Here is a 23,484-nt window from a genome sequence, read left to right as displayed (position 1 = left end):
CTTCCCATCCAGGAAGATGGGAGGAAAAGAAAATAAAATCTTTTTAATTGTTTCCTCTACCAGCTTAGTGATAATTGGTACTGATACTTATAATTACCAATATGGTTATCAGTGAAATAGTCAATATAAGTGCATGATTTCCTGAAGAAATATAATTATTGATTACACTATGAGTTCCAGTTTTTATTTCAGTTCAAATTTTCATTTGCTTTCTAATTTCTCATTGGCCCATGTTCATTTCTTGTGAATCAGTGACTTGACTCTGTAAAGACCATAAGTGATTGGTGAATAAGGAGAGGGGCATCTACTTGAAGAGACTCTGGTGTCTGTTCATAAAGAATGAAAGTCAACTTCCCATTCTTAGTGTAAAGGGGAAATTTTGGGTGACTTTCATAATCATCTTGCCATATGTAATAAAGTTCACAAAAGTACCGAAGTATATTTTGTAACTTGAAAACCTGTTGGTCCCTTCATTAACATTTTCTCCTGATGACTTTCTAGATACACAGCAATCACACCTCTGAAACTACGACCCTTAGGATCTCCTGGGAGGAAAATCTCATTCAGTAGAAAGTGGAGCAATAGCTATGGTAGGAAAATAGACTGCAATGCTGACTGAGAACATAACCACATGCATCCTTGGTGACTAGAACATCAATGAAAGGCAGAGCAAAAGCCAAAAAGCACAAAGAAGAACTAATAAAACCCACCAGGGATGGGTGAGAATGGCAGAAAAGGGGGCTAATCAATGAAGAAGGTTAAAGAGCTAGTGTGAAAAAGAGATCAGAAAAAAGTGACTCTCAGGAAGCAGTGACCAAAGGAAAAGTCTTCAAAAGTGTGGGAGGGAGCTACAAAGATTTGCCATGAAGGGAATATCTAATCCTTCCTTTTTACTAAGTCCCAAGTCAGAATTATACTATATACAAGAAGGATGATTAAGGCTCTTACAAGATTAACTGGAAGGTCACTTGTACCTTTTGCTTTTGCCTCTTTAAGGATTCTCTAGCAAATTTTTTGCCTCTCGTGGGACCACACCCAGTACTGATAGTCAGAAGAATTTATTAAGTCCTTGGGGAGAAGCAATAACCTATTGGGAAAAAAAATTGTGGACTTGCTGTGGATTCATTTCCAAGAACTTTCTGGTTCCATGTTATATGAATAAACTTGTTGTATGCCTTGTGAACCTGAGTGCTTATAAGGGGAAGTGATGGCTATCTTTCGCAGGGTGTAATACAATGAAGTTTCTGGCTTCCATATATATAGGGCCAAATGTATCATAGAAGAATCCAGACTAATAACTACCCTTAGGAGAACTGCCAGATAAGGATATTTCCAGATCCTACCTGGATGGGGATAAACAAATCAGATAAATATAAACTAGATTCCCAAAGAATAATTGGACTTTTCATTTCAGTTAAGGGTTATATATTTACAGGTAGATAATTATAAGTCATGTCAGCAGAATTAATCCCAGCTTCCTGATCTCTGAGATAAGGTATAAGCTATACTGACATTACACGAGCATATGATATACTAAGTCAACCCTTTTTACTTTAATCGCCCACCCTCTAATTGTATCACCGGAGTTCACAATGTTCAGAAGGGTAGCATTGGCTAGAGTGATCATTGATAAGTCATTGAGAAACCCCTAATCTTAAATTAGTCATTTTAAGTCATTTAAATGATTAATGCTGACACCAACTTAGATCTATATTCAACATAGACCAATGAAAGGTGTGTTCTTATTCCTGTATCTTGAACTTCCCTAAGGGTCAAAGTGTCAAGAAGTATTGGTATTACTAATTAGCAGAATATGAGAGCAGAAAGAGGAGCAATGTCTATGATCCACAGAGGGGCCCATTGGCACTCCATGATCTGGCATGGGAACCAAGAACTATGCCCCACAAATTAAATTAAGTGACTTCTAAGAGTTTGGGTTTTGGGTTTTTTTTTTTTTTTTTGAGCATTTCTAGGGAGAAGTAACAAAACAGGAGCAGGAGGCAGGAAAACGCTACTGCCTTATCTCAGAAGACAATAGCCCAGCAACTAAAGGAAATGGAAGTATAAAATCAGTGTTCAAGACCTGAAGCACATGCTTAATGCCCAGAAGGTAAACAGCAACCCAGGATTTGGGAGCTGATTCTCAGGCTAAGAATGGAGCACCTGTCCTCTACCTTTGACTATTCCCTAGTGATTCTAAACCTCTTTTCTACATTGTGGACCTCTTTGAGGCAATTTGGTGAAGTGATGGATCCTAGCTCGTGTTTTTAGATGTATAAAATACATAGCATTATAAAAGAAACCATTCTATTGAAATACCTTACAGTTAGTAAAATAATAATAAGAAGAAGAAATAGAAGAAGTAGAAGTTCTTGGACACTAGGATAAGAATTTTTAGTAAGGTATCTTCTCTTTTAAAATCCCTTCCACACAAGAGAAATAAACATCATAAGGGCCTGCAAAACATATAAGGATAAGAGAAGTAGTACTGAACTCTTATCTGCTTCATCTGACAGATTGCCCCACCAAGAGAATACTAGCCTCAAATATCAGAAAAGGACTTCCTCATACTTCATGTATTCTTGAAAGTTTGCAAAAGCTTCTTAAACTAATCATCTTTAAAACAGGAAGCTAAGTGTTTCCTACTTTACTCTGAATCAAAAGTTATCTTCTTTTCACTGGTGACTAGGTCCAAGGTCCAAGGTATCATTGGGACGGGACGCTTAAAGGACTTTGCGGCAGTGTCAGGTATCCGTTTTTCTCATTCTTTTCTTATTGTGGGCTAATACGGGGTCAAAGTCAACAGGGACCATTTATGTGGGAAGGGACTATATTAAAAATATATGTAACCATATATATGTATATATATACACACGTATATATACATACACATATATATGCACACACACACACACATACACATACACATATATAGATATATATCCTTCTCAGGTCTCTGTACATCCGTAGTGTAGGAAATAGAAGGGATTGGCAGAAACAGTGTCTCAAGTGGTGGTGGTGGAAGGAAGATGTCCATGGATAGAAGCTTTGGTGCCCAGAAATCCCTGAAGGGATAATATGTAGCTTGAAGTACTCTTCCTTCTATCTCTGACATCTTTATTTTTGCCTTTATTTTTGCTCATTCCTCCAATATTCCATCAAATTGTCAGCGTCAATATTTATAATGCCTTTGACACAGTACCTGGCGCATAGAAGGCATTTGATAAATACTTGTTCTCTTCCCTTGCAATTCACTTAGCTTTCTGTACATCTTTAGTTCTTAGAATTTGTTGTTGGTGAGTCATTTTTTCAGTTGTATCTGACTTTGTGACCTCATTTGGGGATCTACCTGTCAAAGATATTGAATTGGATTGCCATTTCCTTCTCCAGTTCATTTTACAGATGAAGAACTGAGGCAAGCAGGGTGAAGGGATTTGTTCGGGGTCACATAGATAGTAAGTGTCTGAGACCAGATTTGAATTCATGAAGATGAATCATTCTGTTTTTAAACCTAGCACTCAATTCACTGTACTACCTAGTTATATCTTAGAAGAGCTTTCCCCCCATTTTTCTGATCCTTAATCTGTGTTTATTTCATTTAGTGGGGAAAAGGACAAATGCTAGAGACAATACAATTATATTAGCAAGAGAGAGATCTTTTAAATTTTAAAACTTTAAAAAAAATAAAAAAATTTTTATATAGAAGCATTGGCTACAGACTAAAAATAATCATATTCACCCCTTCTTTCTTAATCACACACTTGGGAAATTGCCTTTGATTCAAATTGACTAGTAAGATAATAACAATAACACCACCACCACCAATAATAGTCAACAGCAATATAATACTTAAAGTTATCTCATAATAATAGCTTTCTATTTTCAAAATACATGCAAAGACAATCTCCATAAAGTTGTCTCATTTGATCCTCACAATAATCTAAGAGGTAAGTACTATCTTTATTCCCATTTTACAAATTAGAATACTGAGGCGAAAAGAAGATAAATATTTACCAAGGGACACAACTGGTAAGCATTAGAAGCCACATTGGAACTCAGATCTTCCTTACTCAGCCTCCAACACATTATCCTCTGAATCACTTTGGCCTTCTATGCCCTGGAGGGATCTAAAGATACTATCTCTTATTGAACAATATTTTTTAAAATAACTTTTTACTGATAGAACCCATGCCAGGGTAATTTTTTACAACATTATCCCATGCACTCACTTCTGTTCCGATTTTTCCCCTCCCTCCTTCCACCCCCTCTCCCAGATGGCAAGCAGTCCTATACATGTTAAATATGGCACAATATATCCTAGATACAATATATGTGTGCAGAATCGAACAGTTCTCCTGTTGCACAGGGAGAATTGAATTCAGAAAGTAAAAATAACCTGGGGAGAAAAAAACAAACATGCAAACAGTTTACATTCATTTCCCAGTGTTCTTTCTTTGGATGTAGCTGCTTCTGTCCATCATTGATCAATTGAAACTGAGTTAGATCCTTTTGTCAAAGAGATCCACTTCCATCAGAATACATCCTCATACAGTATCATTGCTGATGTATATAATGATCTCCTGGTTCTGCTCAGTTCACTTAGCATCAGCTGAACAACAGTTTTTAATCAATTCCTTGATAACCAATTTAATTAATTGTTTTCCCCCCAATAAATTGTCTGAAATGACTGGTTGTTTTGATTGTAACTGAGGTATTTGGAAATAGGTTGGGAAGTTCTTTGAAATAAACTTCAGGTAAAGATGGTGAAAATAGATAGTTTTTTTTAAAATTTTACAGGGCCTAAATCATTCTACAGCTTAATGTTGACTATGAAGTTATCCCTAGCATCTAGTGACTAAACTGTCTTTATGCCAAGGGAGGAAGTCCTTTTTTGAAGAGCCAGAAAAATGAGCTCTTACAGATCTCGTTTAGAATTCACTATTTAACATTCCCCACCCCAATGATGCTCATCCCTGACATACCATAGTTGAAGGAGAGCATGCACAATTGCCAGGAAAATCTGCAATTCCACTAACTTGGAAATCCAGGAACATTACCTCACTCAGTAGGAAAAGATTACAGGACTTGAGTTTGGATCCTGACTTCTGAATGATCCTGAGATTTGTGGGACTTTGGGTAAAGTCACCTCATCTGTAAAATGCGGGGGCCAGTGTAAATGACTACCAGTGCTCCTTCAAGCTTGAAATCTCTACTTCTCTGGCTCAGATGGAATGAATACAAGTCCACAAATGGCCCTCCTGGGTTGTACTGTGCCACAATGCATTTGTTTCATCCCAGAAGCTACTAGAACAACCACAATCTCTTCTTTCTTGCTAAAAATCTCTAATACTTACCACTGAAGAACTGAAAATCAATTTCAATGGCAACACCAGTAATTAAATCCAGATCCAATCTTTGAGCTTCCTGTCATAAATGTTAAAAAGATCAACAATTTTTTAGCAGGTGCATGAAACAGACTAATTCAAAGTGTATAATGTGCTAAGCTTATTGCTCAGGGTAGGATGAAATATAAGAAAATGAGGTAAAGTCTCTTTTGCTTGAGAACAATAGAAACCTACCCAAAACTACCCAGATTCACCCTAGAGATCACAGGCCAACTGATGCTGGCAACTAGCAAAAAAAAAAAAAAAAAAAGATGTTAATGCCATCATCAATTAGAATTGTAGCAATATAGGAGACTTTCAAGGTCATCCATTTTAACCTTTCATCCCATACAGGAACCTCTGAAGACAGATATTCATTGAGCTTCTGCTCCAAAATGAGACAGAATTCATTATTTTACAAGTATTTATTGGCCATCTCTGAACGTTAGAAAGATTTTCCTTCCATTAAACCCCAATCTGCCTTCCAATGATATATTTCTTGGTCATACTTCTGGCTTCTAGAGAAAGCATTCTTAAACTGAGTTCCATAAATTTATCTTTTAATATATTTTAATAACTATATTACAATATAATTTGTTTCCTTTGTAATTCTATGTATTTTAAATGCATTTAAAAATGCTATTCTGAGAAGGGGGTCACTAGACTTCACTAGATTGATAAAGGTTAATAATTCCCACTCTAGGGATGCGGGAAAACGGGGACACTGATGCATTGTTGGTGGAGTTGTGAACGAATCCAGCCATTCTGGAGAGCAATCTGGAATTATGCCCAAAAAGTTATCAAACTGTGCATACCCTTTGATCCAGCAGTGTTTCTATTGGGCTTATACCCCAAAGAGATACTAAAAAAGGGAAAGGGACCTGTATGTGCCAAAATGTTTGTAGCAGCCCTGTTTGTAGTGGCTAGAAACTGGAAAATGAATGGATGCCCATCAATTGGAGAATGGCTGGGTAAATTGTGGTATATGAAAGTTATGGAATATTATTGCTCTGTAAGGAATGACCAGCAGGATGAATACAGAGAGGCTTGGAGAGACCTACATGAACTGATGCTAAGTGAGATGAGCAGAACCAGGAGATCATTATACACTTCAACAACGATATTGTATGAGGATGTATTCTGATGGAAGTGGATTTCTCTGACAAAGAGACTTAACTGAGTTTCATTGGAGAAATGATGGACAGAAACAGCTACACCCAAAGAAGGAATACTGGGAAATGAATGTGAACTATTTGATTTTTGATTTTCTTCCCGAGTTATTTTTACCTTTTGAATCCAATTCTCCCTGTGCAGCGGGAGAACTGTTCGGTTCTGCAAATATGTATTGTATCTAGGATATACTGCAACATATTTAACATATATAGGACTGCTTGCCATATTGGTGGGGGGGAGGAGGGAGGGAGGGGAAAAAATGAAACATAAGTGATTGCAAGGGATAATGCTGTGTAAAAATTATCCTGGCATGGATTCTGTCAATACAAAGTTATTATTAAATAAAATTAAATTTAAAAAAAATAAAAAAAAATAATTCCCACTCTAGAAATAGTAATGTCTATTTTCTCTACCACACGGCCCTTGAAACTTTCATGTTATAAGTTTTTTTTGGCCTCAGCCCCCAGCTATGTCTTCACCTTTCCAGGTTAAACACCTCTAGTTCAGAACATTCATAATGTGCCCCAGTTTGTCCATATCCCTCTTAAAAGGTGGCAATCAACTACCAATGAGTAAATCTTTATCAGTTACCCACTATTTGCCAAATGCTGATAATCCTCACCCTCAAGGAAGTTACAGTCTAATGAGGGCACCCACAAGTGAACTCAATACTCCAGATATGTTAAACCCAGTATAATGTAAGTATGTCTATGTGGGAAGAATCACCTCCCTATTCTGTTCATGTTGTGGTCCAGTTCTGCCACAAGCTAGTCTTGAGATCTTAAATCAAATCAAAACAAAAAAATTACACAATCTCTCTGAATTTCAGTTACCCAAGCTATATAATAAACAAGAAAACTTGTCATTATTTACTGGATTATTTTGAGAATCAAATGAGGTCATGGATGAGACAGAGCATTGCAAACTATAAAGTTATATGCCATTCAATAAACATTTTTAAACACCTACAATATGCTTAGAGGCAAAAGACAATCCCTGCCCTCAAAGAGCTCACAATCTTATGGGCGAGGCAATGTGCAAATAAATATATACAAAGCCATTTACACACTGGATAAGTAGGAAATAATTAATAGAGGAAAAGTACTGGAATTAAGAGGGATTAGGAAAGTGGGATTGAAAGGAAGCTAGGGAGGTCAATAGTTGGAGAGGAGAAGGAAGAGCTTTCCAGGCTTGGGGATCAGCCAGAAAGAATACCTGGAGACAAGAGATGAAGAATTTTGTTTGAGTAACAGACAGGAGGCCATGGTTACTTATCCAAAAGGATATGTCAGGGAATAAAACTGGAAAGGTAAGAAAAGATTGGGTTATAAAGGGCTTTGAATGCCAAGCAGAATATTTTCTCTTTGATCCTGGAGGCAAAAGGAAGCCATCGGAGTTTACTGAGTAAAGGGGAGACATGATCAGATTTGGGATGTATTGTATGTACATGTATTAGCAATAGCATTTAATCGGTTTTACCCAACCCCATATGACCTTATCTTCAGCAGGGTGACTCATCTTCAGCTTGCATTCCTCCAAAAACCCAGATCTTTTTTAGATGAATTACTATTAAGGGAGGGGTTCTCCCCCCTTTTTTATTTGAACACTTGACTTTTCGGATTCCATTGCAATATTTTATATTAATTCTCTTTACGTTTCATTTTGTTATCTTCAGCTCTTTGTTGCTTCATATCAAAAATTGTTATGAATTTGAATTCTGTCATGAAGCATAGGAGCTGTCCTTCTGAACACTTCAGTCATCTGGAAGACTTGATTAGAAAGCCTTCTTAGGCACTCAAAAAGCACATCTTCATGAGAAGCTGACTTTGTTTCATTGTTGTTCAATTATTTGTGTGTGAGTGTTCGGAACCCTATCTGGGGTTTTCTTGGTATAGAAACTGGACTGGTTTGCTATTGCTTTCCAATTCATTTTACAGATGAAAAAACTGAGGCAAATGGGATTAAGTGACTTGCTCAAGGTCACACAGCTAATAAGTATCTGAGGCCAGATTTGAAGCTTCTGACTCCAGTCTCAGCTTCCTCTCTATTGTTCCACCTAGCTGCCACAGATACCTAAAAGCTGATTGTTAAATTTTCCATGTGAGAATTTACACTCAGAAAATACTACAAATCAGGACTTGAGTTATTGCTTTATCAATTGTCTAGATTTAAGTGATGGAGGAAAAAAAAACATTAAACATAGATTAAATTTAGAAGTATGTCATGTGTGCATTTTTCAGTGAGGCGGTTGTTAAATATTTAATACAGGCCCCCACCCCATTTATTCATCAAGAGATAACCATTGACCAACCACTAGATTGCCCCTCCAGTCTAATAGTGTTTGAAAGCAGAATAACATGAAGGCATCCAAGTTTCCTGAAGTTTCCCATTATGCCCCAAATTTATTTGAGAGCATCTTATAGCCTAGAATCTATTGTGACTTTTTCTTAAGGCCACATAGGTCATACACAGGAAAATCGTATTTTGTAACTAGGTCCTCTAACTCTAAATCTACTTCTCTTTTTACCATACATACTAGTAGCTTCTGCATGGAAAAAATAGCAATACAAAAAGAGGTTCAAGGGAATCTAGAACTCAGGGGATGACAATTGTCTGACACTGATCCAGGAATCAGTAACACTCACCTCTCCCCTTTTCTCCTAGAACAGGATCACTTGTCATTGCAGCTTTTAAAAAAACAAATAAACAAACAATCATTTTTAGAATCTTATTCTCTTGAGTAGAAATTCTTAATTTTTAATTTTTATTATTATTTTTGTCTCATGATCCCCTTTGGCAGTCTGGTTGAAGCCTCTTTATAGTATAATGTTTCTAAATGCATAAACTATATGATTGCAAAAAAATGATAATGAAATGGAGGTATATATATTTCTATATATCTATATTTATCTATATCTTTCCATCTATTTAAACATCATTTATCTAGCCATCCATCTAGCCATCCATCCATCCATTCATCCTTCCATACATCCATCTGTCCATCTATCTATCATCCATCAAAACAAGGTCATGGACTCTAGAGTAAGAACACTTATTACCACATCTTCTGAAAGAAGCCTTTCCCAGTCCTCCATAATCTTAATGTCTACCTTCTCAGATGATCTCCAATTTACCCTTCATATATCTTGTGCATAAAGAATTTTTTAATCTGTAGTTCTGCCATTAAATTGTGAGTTCCTTGGGAATGGGGACGACCTTTTGCCTTTCACTGCATCCTCAGTGTTTAGCACAGTGTCTGGCCCATAGTAAGAGCTTAATAAACACTGTTTAACTGTTTTTGAGTCTTTGCTCATAGGTTCATACCGACATGATTCGAGTCATTTAAATTTTTTTGTTTTCCCTCAGTTTGAGGTGTGCATTTGGCTAGATTTATCATTCGCCTTCTTGACTATTACAAAGTCTAGGGCATAGCTCCTTTCCTATAATGCTCATGAAGTCCCTACCTCCCCTGTTTAAAGTAGAAGCAAATGGAGATCGAGATCCTCTGTGAAAACGGCACAAGGGGTATCTGGGGCAACCCACTGAGCCCCATACTTTTTTCTTGGTTGACCAGAATTAAGTTAAGACAGTCAAGGTCATGAGAAGCACAACTATTGCTCATTCAGTGGAAAGGTCAAAGGTATGGCTAATATACTTTTTCTGATTTAATTAGATGATAGCTAAGGTCTTTGCATCTGTCAAAACTATGGTTTGATACGAACTCCCAGACTCCTTGTACTAGCTTCCTGATTCCCTGCTTTAGTTCCCTAAAATATGGAGTCTGCCTTTACCTATACAGCTCATTGAGTAACACTGATTATCCAAAACTAGCTTCACTTTCCTAACTGTACCATGGGCTACGCTTTTGGTCTTGAAAGATAAATATGTCTTCCTTCTAAAGTTCCAGTCTATCTGCAATGCTTGCCCAGACAGGTACAAACAGCCCCTGTGATCCAGCCTGGTCTGAGAGGCGGTGCTAAAGGAATTGGTCTAATGAGATCATTTATGTTCATGCCTTTTTTTTTTTAAAAAAAGAAAGATGAGTTTTAATTGATTTATGTAAGAATATATGCCTTCATCATAGGTGTTAGTGAATTGACAGGTCATGTAATATGCAGAGTGGATTGTAGGGCTTAAAGACATGGATTTGAAGCCAGACACAGATCCTTACAGGCTGTGGAATAGTGAGCAAGTCACTTAATCCCTTTCAAGCCTCAGTTTCTGTAATTTTTGTCATTTGAGAAGGTTGGATTTCTGATTCCTTCCAGCTATATATCTATGAATCTGTCATCTCAGCTATGAAATACAAAATGTGAGAATATCAAATATATTGGTGAGGTTTCAAATATGTATAATAAATATATTAGTAAATGTAATTTACTAATAGCTACTTTCATGAAGCTAAGATCACAGATTATTTTAATTAGATTATTAACTAACAAAAGAAAATTCATTTTTCTTCCCTAAAATGGATAGAATTCCATTAAATTGTTAGACTTTTAAGGGCAAATTCATTTATTTTTGTTTTTGTAAGTTCAGGGCTGTATAATAGCCTTGTAAGGTGTTGGTTCTTTATAAATGCTTGTTGGATTGAATTGATCATAGATTTATACCATGTTAAATGTAAACCCCTAGTTGGACATGAGGAAACTCAGAACCAAAGAGCATCAGTTAGCTGCCCAAAGCACATAAGTTAATGGCGTTCAGGTCTCCAGCCTATGTTCTATTCAACTTGATCATCATCATGATTATATCGTTCCATATGCATTTAGTAGACAATTCATCACATTTAATGTAGTCTTCCATACTTTATGCAATGCGTAGGAGTACAGTCAATAAATAGGATCTCATTTTAGCATCTAGAATAAGCTCACAAGGGACAGCTAGGTGATACAGTGGAGAGAGCACCAGCCCTGAAGTCAGGAAGATATGAGTTCAAATCTGACCTCAGACACTTAACACCTAGCTGTGTAATCCTGGGCAAGTCACTTAACCCCAAATGAGCCAAAAGGCTCAGCAAAAACAAAACAAAACAAAACAAAAACCTCACACATTATTTATTTATTTTTGGTTTTACACTTAATATTATTTTATTTTTTTCCAACTAAATGTAAAAATAGTTTTCAACATTCATTTTGCTAAGATTTTGGGTTCCAAATTTTTCTCCCTCCTTCCTTCTTTTCCCTCTTCCCCAATATCAGCAAGCAACTGATATAGGTTATACATGTACAATCATATTAAACATTTCTACATTAGTCATGTTATGAAAAAAAGAGTCAGAACAAAAGGGAAAATCCAGCTTATGAATATTTTAACCCCTAAAGAACCCTTGAGAAAAAGATGAGTAAAACAGAGATGGTTGAAAATTAACTCAAGGTGTCACATGAATGTTTTGCCCATTTCCTAACCTGGTTATATATGGGAACCTTCTTAACTATGGGAAGCCACAAACTTCAAGCCATGTTGTAATTTGAAATCATCATTCGTTGGTAAAGTGTAAATCTGCAAGAATAATGTTGAAGATGTAGAAGATAGCATAGAAGTCACAAGATCATAAAGTTTTAGAGTTAAGACACTCAAGTCAGCAGGCATTTATTATGGAACTACTTTGGGCTAAGCTCTGGGGATACAGAGAAAGGTAAAAACCAATTCCTTCCCTCAAGAAATTCCCAGTCTAATGGGGAAGACAATGTGCCAATGGCTATGCACAAATACTCGACATACAGAATAAACTAGAGACCACTTTGGAGGGAAGAGCAGACATATTAAAGAGGAACAGGAAAAACTTCTTACCTTCAGATGGAAGATTCTTAGAACCCATTTAGGGCATTCCTCATATTTTACAGGTGAGAAAAATAGGGGAAATGGTCACTTGTCCAAGGTCAAAAAGGTGGTAAATGACAGATTCTAGGAAAAGTCCCCTGGATCCTCTGGTCCTAATGTTCTTGCCAATTAGCCTGCTATCCATTTCAAGATAAAATCAGAATTTTTGGAGGTATAATTCTTGTATGGACTTCCCTAAGAGATAACATGGAGGAGAGGATAAAGTGGTAACCTCAAGTTCAAATCCTGCCTCTGGCATTTATCTGCAGTGGTACCCTAGGCAAATCAGCTTCTCTGAGTCTCAGTTTCCTCATCTGTAAAATGGAGAAAATAATGCCTATTGATGTTTGGTCACTTTCAGCTATGTGCGACTCTGTGACCTCATTTGGAGTCTTCTTAGCAAAGATACTGGAGTTGTTTGCCATTTTACAAATGAGGAAATTAAGATAAACAAACTTAAGTAATTTTCCTAGGGCCATACAATTAGTAAGTGTCTAAGGCTGGATTTGAATTCAGATCTTCCTGACTCCAGGTCTGGAATTCTATTCATTGTGCTATCTACCTTATAGGGCTGTTATAAGGTTCAAATGAAATAATGAGTATAAAGTACCTTGAGATCTTAAAACTATTATATAAATAAATGTCAGTTATTATTATTATTATTATTATTTTATAATAATAATGAGACTTAACTACACAATGAATAATTCAGTGCCAAAATCCTGGATAGCATTTTATGTAATATCGAGAAGATTCACAAGATCATAGATTAAATCCCATCTCTGAGATATTTTTGTCTATTTGCTGGCTCAGCAGTCTTCTCCAGAAACAAGTACCTTATCATTAAGTGCCTACCATGTGAAAATACGACAGTACAAAATCTATCCTGAAGGAGTTTGCATTCCATTGGAATCATGAGAAAATCTCTGCACTGACCCTACAAGCACAGTGGTCACAAGTAGCAGAAATAGCCAGGGTTCAACAAACAAAAAAGGGAAAACAAAGCATAGTTTCCCAAGGGGTTTAAAACAACTGCTAAATTCACCTCATCCTCCAGAATCAGAGCTTCAGTGCCCACAGCCTCAGCTGAAGAACTTGTTTAGATACTATTAGCTCTTTTTAAAGCCCAAAGAGCTTCCCAGACTTCTCACATGCTGTTCCCACACCCTTTGTCTCCCTCTGCCTCTACTGTGTAATGGTTGTTGTTGAAGTGAATTAAATTGATGTCTGATTCCATGTAAATTGATTCCATGATGTCTGGCTCAAGCTCAGTTAGCTGTTGTCCTTTCTGATAACTACTGAGCTCTCTACTCATCCAAGCGAGATCTCTGGACATTCTCTCTCCTTCTAATTCCTCTGCTGAGCCTTCTTGGGTTTTTGAATTCTCTTTCCTATTCTGCTTTGAGGATTTGAGTTGATTTTGTGGAGACAGTATAGGATAGTGATTCAAGAAGAAACTCAAAGCCCAGATAAGGGCTTTGAAGAGGGGAAATTTAGGAGAACTCAAGGAGAAGGAAAGGTGAAGGAGGAGAAGGAATTGAAATGAAAGAGAAGTTTTAAGACTAAAGCAGAAGCAAAAGAAGAAGAACATGAAGAGAAGGAAGTTGATAAGTCTAGGGAAAGGAAGCTGGGCATGGCTCTCAAGGTGCTGAACAACTCAGAAAACAACATGAGGTAAGAAAAATGACATCTTCAAAATTAAATCCCACCCGCAGTGTTTCCCACAGAAGGGAAGTTACTAGTGGCCCACCCAAAAAAGGTCTGAGAATCTCATTTATGGAGATCTGGGGGATATCCATAGTGGCCTACATAGAGTACAACATTTGGCCTTGGCTAGGACCAAGTGACTGCTATTTGTGCTAATCCCTAGAAGAGCCATCAAAAGAGCTCATGGACCATGTCTCCACTCTCCAGGTTATTGGGGACAATGAAATGTTCTTTTTAAACAAAAGGGAAAAAGACCTAAACTTAAAAAAAAAAGGCTCTAAAGAAACGCAAGAGAATCCCAATCTTTAGATACTGGAGAGTAAAAGAGGCAAATGGCTAATTGACTTGCTCAGGGTCACACAAGTAGTAAGAGTCTGAGACTGAATTTGAACTGAAGATGAGTTGACCTATTTGACTGTTCTTTCTTTATCTCTTGTGTGGAATCATCAACCACGTTTCCCCCTAAGTAAAGATGTCTATCAAGATTGTGACTTAGGTCCTCTTCTGTTTCTTTCCTATACTCTTACTTAATAATATCATAAGCTCCTGTAGGTTTAGTTATCATTATTCTGTACAGGATTACTCAACCTTAATAGTTCTCTTCAGCTCCATTCTATAATTCCAATTATCTGCCAGATATTTCCACTTTAATGCTGCATAGGCATTGCAAGCTCAAAATGGAACTTATTAAATTATTCCCTCCCTCAAAGTTCCATACATATATTTAAGGCAATTGGAGTAAATTAGATTTACTGAGGTCACACAGCTGCAAGTGTCTGATGCAGGATTTGAACTCAGGTTCTTTTTGATTCCACGGCTCTATCTACTTGTACCAACTAGCTGCCCCACGCTTCCCATTATCTTGTGAGAGTACCATCATCCTTTTGCAGATTCACAATTTTAATGTAATTCTTTGCTCATAACTCTCACTCAACACCAACAGCCAATCAGCAGCCAAGGATTATCAATTCTACCTCCACAAAAGGGGTTCTTAACCTGGAATCCATGAAATCATATTTTTTTTAAAAAAAATTGATAACTATTTCAATATAATTAATTTGTTTTATAATCTTATATGCTCCATTTATGCATTTAAAACAATGTTCCAAAGTGTTTTTAGGATTTGCCAGATTCTCAGAAGAATCCACAACACAAAAAATGCTTAAGGAACCCCATTCTTAAAAACAGCATTCTGCAATGATCACCTATGATTGCTGAGCTCTTCTCAGCAATACAATGATCCACGACAATTCCAAAAGACTCATGATGGAAAAGGCTATCCATATCCAGAGAAAGAACTCTGGAGTCTGAATGCAGATCAAAGCAGATTATTTTCACTTTTTCATTTTTGTGTGTGTGTGTAACTTTTTCTCTTTTGTTCAGTTTCTTCTTTCACAACATGACTAATGTGGAAATATGTTTACATGATTGCACATGTATAACTAATATCAGGTTGCTTGCAGTCTTGAGAAAGAGAAATGGAAGGGAATAAAAATATGAAACTCATAATCTTATAAAAATCAATGTTGAAAACTATTTGTACTTGTAATTAGAAAAAATAAAATATTCCTTACCAAAAACACTCAACCACAAACCTCCACCCTGTCCTAAAAGATAAGAATGTTTAAGCAAGTGAGGTTCAAGGTCTTTGGTAAACTTCAATGATTTGTGCAAGCAACCTTCAGCCTAGCCATACTTAAAATGAAGTCTTTGCTAATTGATTAGATACTTCGGTAAGAAAACATAGCACGGACATGTATTCTAATACTTCAAGAAATAGGACAGTTTGAATTCTTGTAAACCTACTGACTACATCAGAGCAAAATGACTATATGTATAAGGGCAGCTAGTTGGTTCAGTGGATGGAGACCCTGGCCCCAAGTTCAGAAGATCTGAGTTCAAATCCAGTCTGAGACGCTTACAGGCTTTATGACTCTGGGCAAATAAATTTAACCTTGTCTGTCTCAATTTCCTCATCTATAAAATGAGCTGAAGAAGTAAGTAGAAAATCACTAAAATATCTGTCAAGAAAACCCAAAATAGGGTCACAAAGACTTATACACAACTGAACAACAAAACATCCTTCTGAAGATATATTCAGAAATGACAGAAACCATTCTCTACCCCTATTGCCAACTATATGCAAGCACTTTGTATAGATTCTTATTCAGGCTTATTCTACCCCACCTTCTTAAAGTATGGGTTGCGATTCAATGTGAGGGTCATGGAATTATTTTTATTTTTTATTATCAGTAACTTTTTTCATTATTTTATTATCAGTAAATGATTGATTTGCATACATATTTTGTATACCTTGGATCATGTAAAAATTTTTCAGGTAAAAAAGAGTTGTGAGTGGAAAAAGTTTAAAAAGCCCTGTTTAAGATCACCTGATTTCAAAAGGATATAGATCAAGAATTAGAAGGTAACTCAAAGACCACCAAGTTCAATACTCTAATTTATAATTTAATAGCTGAAATCACTGAGGACCGGGGGCAGTAAAGTTATTTGCTCAAAGTCACACAAGTAATAAGCCCAAGAGTTGGGTTTCAAATCCAAAAGCAAATTCAGGGGTTATGGTAACTCTGTATCAAATGTCATACTCATTGAAAATGCTAAGAAGCTTTTAAATGGCTTCTGAAGGTAAGGAACAGGTGATCTTATATCAAATCACATGGTATACTCTCCAAAGCTACTGTATTTTTGACCTAGTTCATTGTTGGATGCCTGAAATCGCTCTACAGGGATCATCTCTACAGAAAAGCTGCCAAGTCCCCAGCCCTAGACCAGAAGCCCAGTTCTGGAAAGATGTCAAAGGTCTATTTTCTTCATACCTCTACTACTCATACCTCTGATATCTTTTCTTTTAATTTTAGAGTGTGGCTTCCTCTGCAGGTTTATCAGATCAAACTTCAACTTGTGGTTTCAAGTTCTGAAGGGTGTAATCTCCCCATTGGTTTTTGTATTTCATTTGTAATTAGCTTGATTTTTAGAGAGGCCTCATGCCACATTTTTAATAACCAACCAGGAAGGAAACATTTGTTTTTAGGAGAGAGTCTTGGGCCATAGTTTTAAACATCCCAATTCAAATTTCTTCTCATCTCAAATACTCTTCTACATCTGGTATAGGCAATAGATCTCATTCAGTGAGTTTTTCCCATTTTTCTCTCTGTCTAAATCTAAGAAGATGTTGGATATCATTCCTTTAGTTCTAGGAAATCTCTAAGTTTTTTTAGGTCACTATGAATGAACAAGGCAAAATGTATTAATAGCAGAAGTCAGGATTTGCCACAGAAACTCTCAAAAATTGTCTATCAAGTTGCAATTCATGTTAGTGGAAGAAGGACATACATCAACAAAAATATGGACCCTATAAGTATTGAAGTTTAGCTTTGTTACCTTAAAAAGTTCTACATCCCATCTTTGCTTTTGATCAGAATAATCTGTGCTATGTAATAATGAAGGGAAGTAGCTTTGAACTAATTAAAAGGACACTGGACTTGGAGATGGAATTTCTTGCTTTAAATTCCTGACTCTAACACTTTCCAGCTAAGAGACTTTAGGGAAGTTATTTAAACTCTCAAAATGTCATTTATATATGTATGAGAATAAGATATGATGGTCTCTCAAATCCCTTTGAGTTCTTACATTTCATGACTCAGGAATTATGAAAATAGTTATAAATTTTGTGCAATGACTGACAAAACAGTAGGTGACCCAGATGAAAGTTATCTTTCAACTGAAGCAATTGTTGAAATCATGGGAGTGTATGATATTGACAAAGGAGAGAGTATAGAGAAAGAAAATGAGAATGCAAAGGACAGAATCTTGGGAAATGGCCACTTTCCATGGGTAAAAAGATACAAAGAGACAGAAGAATAACAGGTAGAAAAGTAGAGGGAGAACTAGGAGAATGAGATTTCTGAAGCCAAGAGTGGGTGGAGTGGATGGTGTCAAATATTTCAGAGAGGTTGATAAGGATGTGAAATGGAAAAAAGCCGCTGATTTGGCAATTAGGAAATAATTGATGACTTCAGAAAGAGAAATTTCAGTTGAGCAGAATAAAGGAGAAAACTAGATTACAAGAGACTGACAAGAGGAAGTGCTGAGGAAGGGAAGGCATTGGGTGTATATAACTTTTCCCAGAAGCAAAGGAAAGAAAAGGGACAGCATGAACATTAGAAATAGGAGGATCCAAGAAAAGGTTTTGGGGGTTTTTAATGACTGAGTAAATCTATATATCTTTGTAGATAAATATAAATGAACCAATTGTGGAAATAGAAATTGCAGATACATCAGAGTGAAGGAGATGAATGATGGAGGCAAGATCCTGGAAATGGTAAAATGGAATGAGATGATGGGCACAAATCAAACTTGGTTAACCTTGGTGGAAAAAAAGGACAACTCTTATGTAGCCAGAATGAGAGGATTATAGGATACTACATCTAGAATTGGAAGGAACCCTGAAGTCATCTAGTAAATTCTGATTTAATAAATGAATAAACAGAGGCCCCAGTAGCTGAATTGATTTGTCTTAGGTCTCATTTGTAGTAATCATGACAGATAGGATTTGAAACCAGGCCTACTGAATCCAGAGTCACTGTACTCCAGGATATTATATTATATTTACAAACTGGAACGATCACTTCTGGCTGCTATGGTGTATTTTTAATGTCAAGTCCCCAAGTCTTGGAATAGGAGAAACAACTGAATGTTGTAGCACCAAATAAGAAAGGAAGGACAGAAGCAGAACTGAGTTTGGAGTAAAAGTTTCTGGATGGAAATCCTAGCTCAGCCACATGCCCCTTGTTTTATTTAGACAAATCATTTTACTTTAGGATCTAACTTTGTTCTTCTGTAAAAAGAGGAAGACAGATGGGGCAGCTAGGTGGCACCACAGTGTATAGAGCTCTGGATCTGATGTCAGGAAGATTCATCATGAATTCAAATCCAAGTCATTTAATTCTATTTGCCTCAGTTTCCTCCTCTGTAAAATGAACTGGGGAAGGAAGTGGAAAATCACTCCAGTATCTCTGTCAAGAAAACCCCCAATAGAGTCATAAAGAATCAGACATAACTGAAGTGACTGAAGAAGTACAAAAGATGGGACAACCCTAAGATCCCTTTCTATAAATTTATGATCTAGTTGAGAAGTTTTGAACCAAGGAGAGGAATTTTCTTTCCAATAAAGTAGATCTAAGTGATTAGCTGAGAATGTGAAAAATGGAGTGTAGTTGGGGGATTTTAGAAGGGGGAAAAGGGTTTGTAACAATGACTGTGAAGAATGAGATGGGGTGCTGATAAGAATAGGGAAGGATTGACAAACAGCATTGAGAAAGGGGAAAGGACATATACTTATATTTAAGAAAATGACATTTTAAATTCAGGATCCTTTGAAATATCCTAGATATTAGCTGTGATGGTGAGTTACAAGTAACCTTAGGGAACATGACATCCAGATCCCTCATTTTACAGATAGGAAATTGAAACTCTGAAAATGTGAGATTTAAGATGGGGCCATGCTGAAGTGTATCTGAAGTGGAAGATTAGAGAAATGAAAAATAAACTGCTTCTCACAAAATTTGAAAATTTCTGTCCTAAAAACATATTAAAACTTGAACAAATATGATAGTTTACATAGGGATAAAATATTAAACTCAGTTTAGCAAGTTAAAAAGAAAGGTCATCCTAAGGGGCTAAGCAAATGAGAAGCTCTAAAACAAGAGATAAAAGGATTAATTAAACAAGGAAGAGAAGTAGCAGAATGTGGTATCTCCAAAGTCAAAAGAATAGAATATTCAGTATGACAGAATGGTCAATCAGATTCAAATGCTACAGAGAATTCACTAGAGGATGAGGACTGAAAAAGGCCATTGGATTTGAGCAGTGGGGATGACGAGGTATTAGATGCAAAAAAAACTTTCCCCAGAAGTTTACCAATGATGAGAGGAATGGTCAATGGGGAGAAGAGTTGAAAGACTACTGGTTACACTGTTTTTATTCATTTTTCATATTAACTTCATCATCAGCCTAAGTCATTGGTTGCATAACTTTCCTATTATTGCCCCTCTAGAAGGACTTAACATCTCCCCTAACTGCCACATCACATTTATTTTTTGAATAAAAAAAAAAAACCACTTCACTTCTCCAGAATAAAAATTTAGACTGTTTTCCAGTTCAGTATTTCTAGAAAGGAATGATAATTGTTATTAAAACAATCGTTTAGTTATTAGTTACAGTATTCTGTTCATTTATTTGAAAATCAGTTCTAATGTCCTTGCCCATTTTTATAAATATTGGTCATCAATGTCTGGACTAAGTCAGATGACAGACTTTACTATTAACTTCTTGATGATCTCAGATAATTTGTTTAGTTATCAATTTCTACCTTAAGAATAAGGAATCTAGGAATCCTTGTGATATCTCACAGAGATGTGGTAACATGGCATTATGAGAATAATTGGGAATCCACGACAGTCCAAAGCAGTTCATGTGACTTTGTTACAGCTCTCATTGCTTGGAAGTTTTTCTTGGAATAAAACCTAAAGCTGCTACCTCTTTACAGGCTTCTCCCAGCTTTATTATGAGATCACCATTATGTTCTGATTGATGTTTGGCTATTCACACTCCTTTCTGCTTCTCCCCCAGGCCCACTTTTATCCTTATATCTTCTTACTTCCCCAAATTCTCAGCTTCTTTCCTCATTGTAGTCTGTGCAGAAGTACTGAATTTCAATAATTCTAGTTCCAGCTCTGATTTTCTGTTTCTTCACTCCCCTCACAGAGGGGAAGTTCCCCTCTGAGCTTCCTTTGGGATCTGTAGGAATTTTTACTTTTAAGAAGCATAAAGCCTTTTTTCCCCATGGTGTTTCTATTGGAAAGTGGAATTCTGACTCCATTCTATATCCAACTACACATTTAAACAAAGAAAAATCTCTCTCTCTCTCTCTCTCTTTCTCTCTCTCTCTCTCTCTGTCTCTCTCTCTCTCTCTCTCTCTCTTTCTCTCTCTGTCTCTCTCTGTCTGTCTGTCTCTCTTTCTATCTCTTTCTCTGTCTCTCTCTCCTTCTCTCCTTCCCTCCTCCCTCTTTGTCTCTATTTTATCTCTTTGTGTCTTTGTTTTTCTGTCTCCCTCTGTATCTGTCTCTCTCTCCAGGACATGGAAACGACTTTCATGGATCCCAGGGAGGAAACAACCACATTTGACTATGACTATGGGTCTCCATGCGAAAAGATGAATATTAAGAATCTAGGAGCTAAGTTCCTGCCTCCTCTGTACTCCTTTGTGTTCATTGTGGGCCTACTGGGTAATGTCATGGTGGTGCTGATTCTTACTAAGTACAAGAGATTCAAGAGTATGACCAACATCTACCTCTTCAACTTGTCCATTTCAGACCTGCTTTTCCTGCTCACACTTCCCTTCTGGATTCACTATGCCAGGCAAAATAACTGGGTTTTTGGGCATACTATGTGTAAGCTCCTCTCTGGTTTTTATTATATGGGCTTATACAGTGAAATTTTCTTTATTGTCCTGCTGACCATTGACAGATACCTAGCTGTGGTCTATGCCGTATTTGCCCTGAAAGCCAGGACAGTCACTTTTGGCATCTTCACTAGCATTATCACATGGGGCTTGTCAGCACTGGCAGCTTTTCCCGAGTTTATCTTTTATGAATCCCAAAAGGACATGGACAATCAGATATGCAGCCCTCATTATCCTGAGAACAATGAAGACAAATGGAAGCGTTTCCATGCTCTGAGAATGAACATCTTGGGCCTTGCTATTCCATTGGCCATCATGATCATCTGTTACACGGGAATCATTAAAAAACTGCTCAGATGTCGGAATGACAAGAAGTATAAGGCAGTCAGGCTCATCTTTGTCATCATGATTGTCTTCTTTCTTTTCTGGACCCCTTATAATCTCACCCTTCTTCTCTCTGCTTTTCAAGCATCTTTTTTTAAGGGGGACTGCGAGAGAAGCAAACAACTGGATGTGGCAATGCAAGTAACTGAAGTGATTGCCTATACTCATTGTTGTGTCAACCCCGTGATTTACGCCTTCGTTGGGGAACGATTTCGGAAATACCTCTGTCACTTCTTCCACAGACACATCGTGGTCCATCTGTGCAAGTATATCCCCTTCCTGCCTAGTGAGAAGCTGGAACGAGCCAGCTCGATTTCTCCATCCACAGGAGTGCAGGAGCTCTCTGCTGCATTTTAGGGCAAGATTACATAAACCTTTCCTCCAAAGAAACATGGTAGAGACCACACCTTCTTGGGCATTTGGCTGTCCAGACCAAAATTCCACACTCCAGGCAAAAAAACTTAGCTCTGGGATAAGGTCAAACACATAAGCAGAAAATGGAACTTTCACACAAGAAATTTGCCAATCTACTAATCAAAACCTAAGCCTGGAAAGCAAAATTCAAGAAAAGTTATTTTGATATGTTTTATTTTTTGTATTATTTTCCTATAAGTTGTCTCTCTACTCCAGAATCATTACCCCCTTGGAACAAAATAAAACAAGTAAGCAAATCAGTTGGTAGTTACCACACCTGGAAGGGTATATAATATTCTGTCCTAGTAATCTTCTACCTATTTGTTACAAAGGAAAAGGTAGGTTTTAACATATGCTCTATAGGTCCTTCTACAACTTTCAAGTATTCAGTGTTCAACTTCATTTTAGGGATTTTTCTTCATTTATATCATTGTAAAAATTGTGGATCCTTTGCCTTTGGTTCTGCTTATTTCATTTTGTATTCATTTGCATAAATCTTCCAATGTTTCTCTGAATTTCTCATCTGTCCTTTTATATGGATGGTAAAATACCATTATATTCCTATATTGTAGTTTTTTCAATGATTCCTCAGTCAATGGATGTCCACCTACTTTGTGGAAAGCAGACTTTAAATCAATTCTTTACAGAATTACATAAAATTGATTTTGTTTGTTGTTCAGCAATTGTCAATTATAAGTTTGTAAACATGCAAAAAGAATCCTATTTTTCAGCATCATTTTTCAATAAATTTTTTCAATTTTCCCATCTTCATAATGAGTTTCTGTTAATTTTAATTAAATTAATCTTGTACGTGTGGAGTTTTCAAATATTTTATTTCAAATATGCATCTCTCTTCCTCTGAAGAAGAATATTTAATATTTGGCCCTTCCTGTCATGAAGCAATATAGTTATCTAACATAACTATTTGGATGTTGCTACCCTTATTAATAGTTAATGGATTTGATGCATATTATTCAACTCGAGGACTTGAATATTGCAATCCTTGGAGAGTGAGAAAGCCTCTCTCCTTAACAGGAGAGTCATAAGACTATGTTTCCCAGAAGGCTGTCAGACATTGCTACTATTCTCACGTGTAGCTTTCTGGCAAATGTAGTTCTG

The 23,484-nt window shown here is 36.7% G+C and overlaps 1 protein-coding gene across 1 annotated transcript; it reads left to right on the top strand.

Annotated features, from left to right (window-relative positions):
- Positions 1 to 242: 242 nt before the first annotated feature.
- CCR3 (C-C motif chemokine receptor 3) lies at positions 243 to 23,132 on the top strand. Its single transcript, XM_052001442.1, has 2 exons — positions 243 to 2,748; positions 21,241 to 23,132. Exon 2 carries the CDS (start codon positions 21,244 to 21,246, stop codon positions 22,306 to 22,308), a length of 1,065 nt encoding a protein of 354 aa, XP_051857402.1. The 5' UTR covers positions 243 to 2,748; positions 21,241 to 21,243; the 3' UTR covers positions 22,309 to 23,132.
- The last annotated feature ends 352 nt before the right edge of the window (positions 23,133 to 23,484 follow it).

This window comes from Antechinus flavipes, chromosome 5 (assembly GCF_016432865.1).
Source record: "Antechinus flavipes isolate AdamAnt ecotype Samford, QLD, Australia chromosome 5, AdamAnt_v2, whole genome shotgun sequence".
NCBI classification, from domain to species: domain Eukaryota; kingdom Metazoa; phylum Chordata; class Mammalia; order Dasyuromorphia; family Dasyuridae; genus Antechinus; species Antechinus flavipes.
Note: the sequence above shows the minus strand (reverse complement) of the source record. Positions and strands in the feature narration are given on the sequence as shown.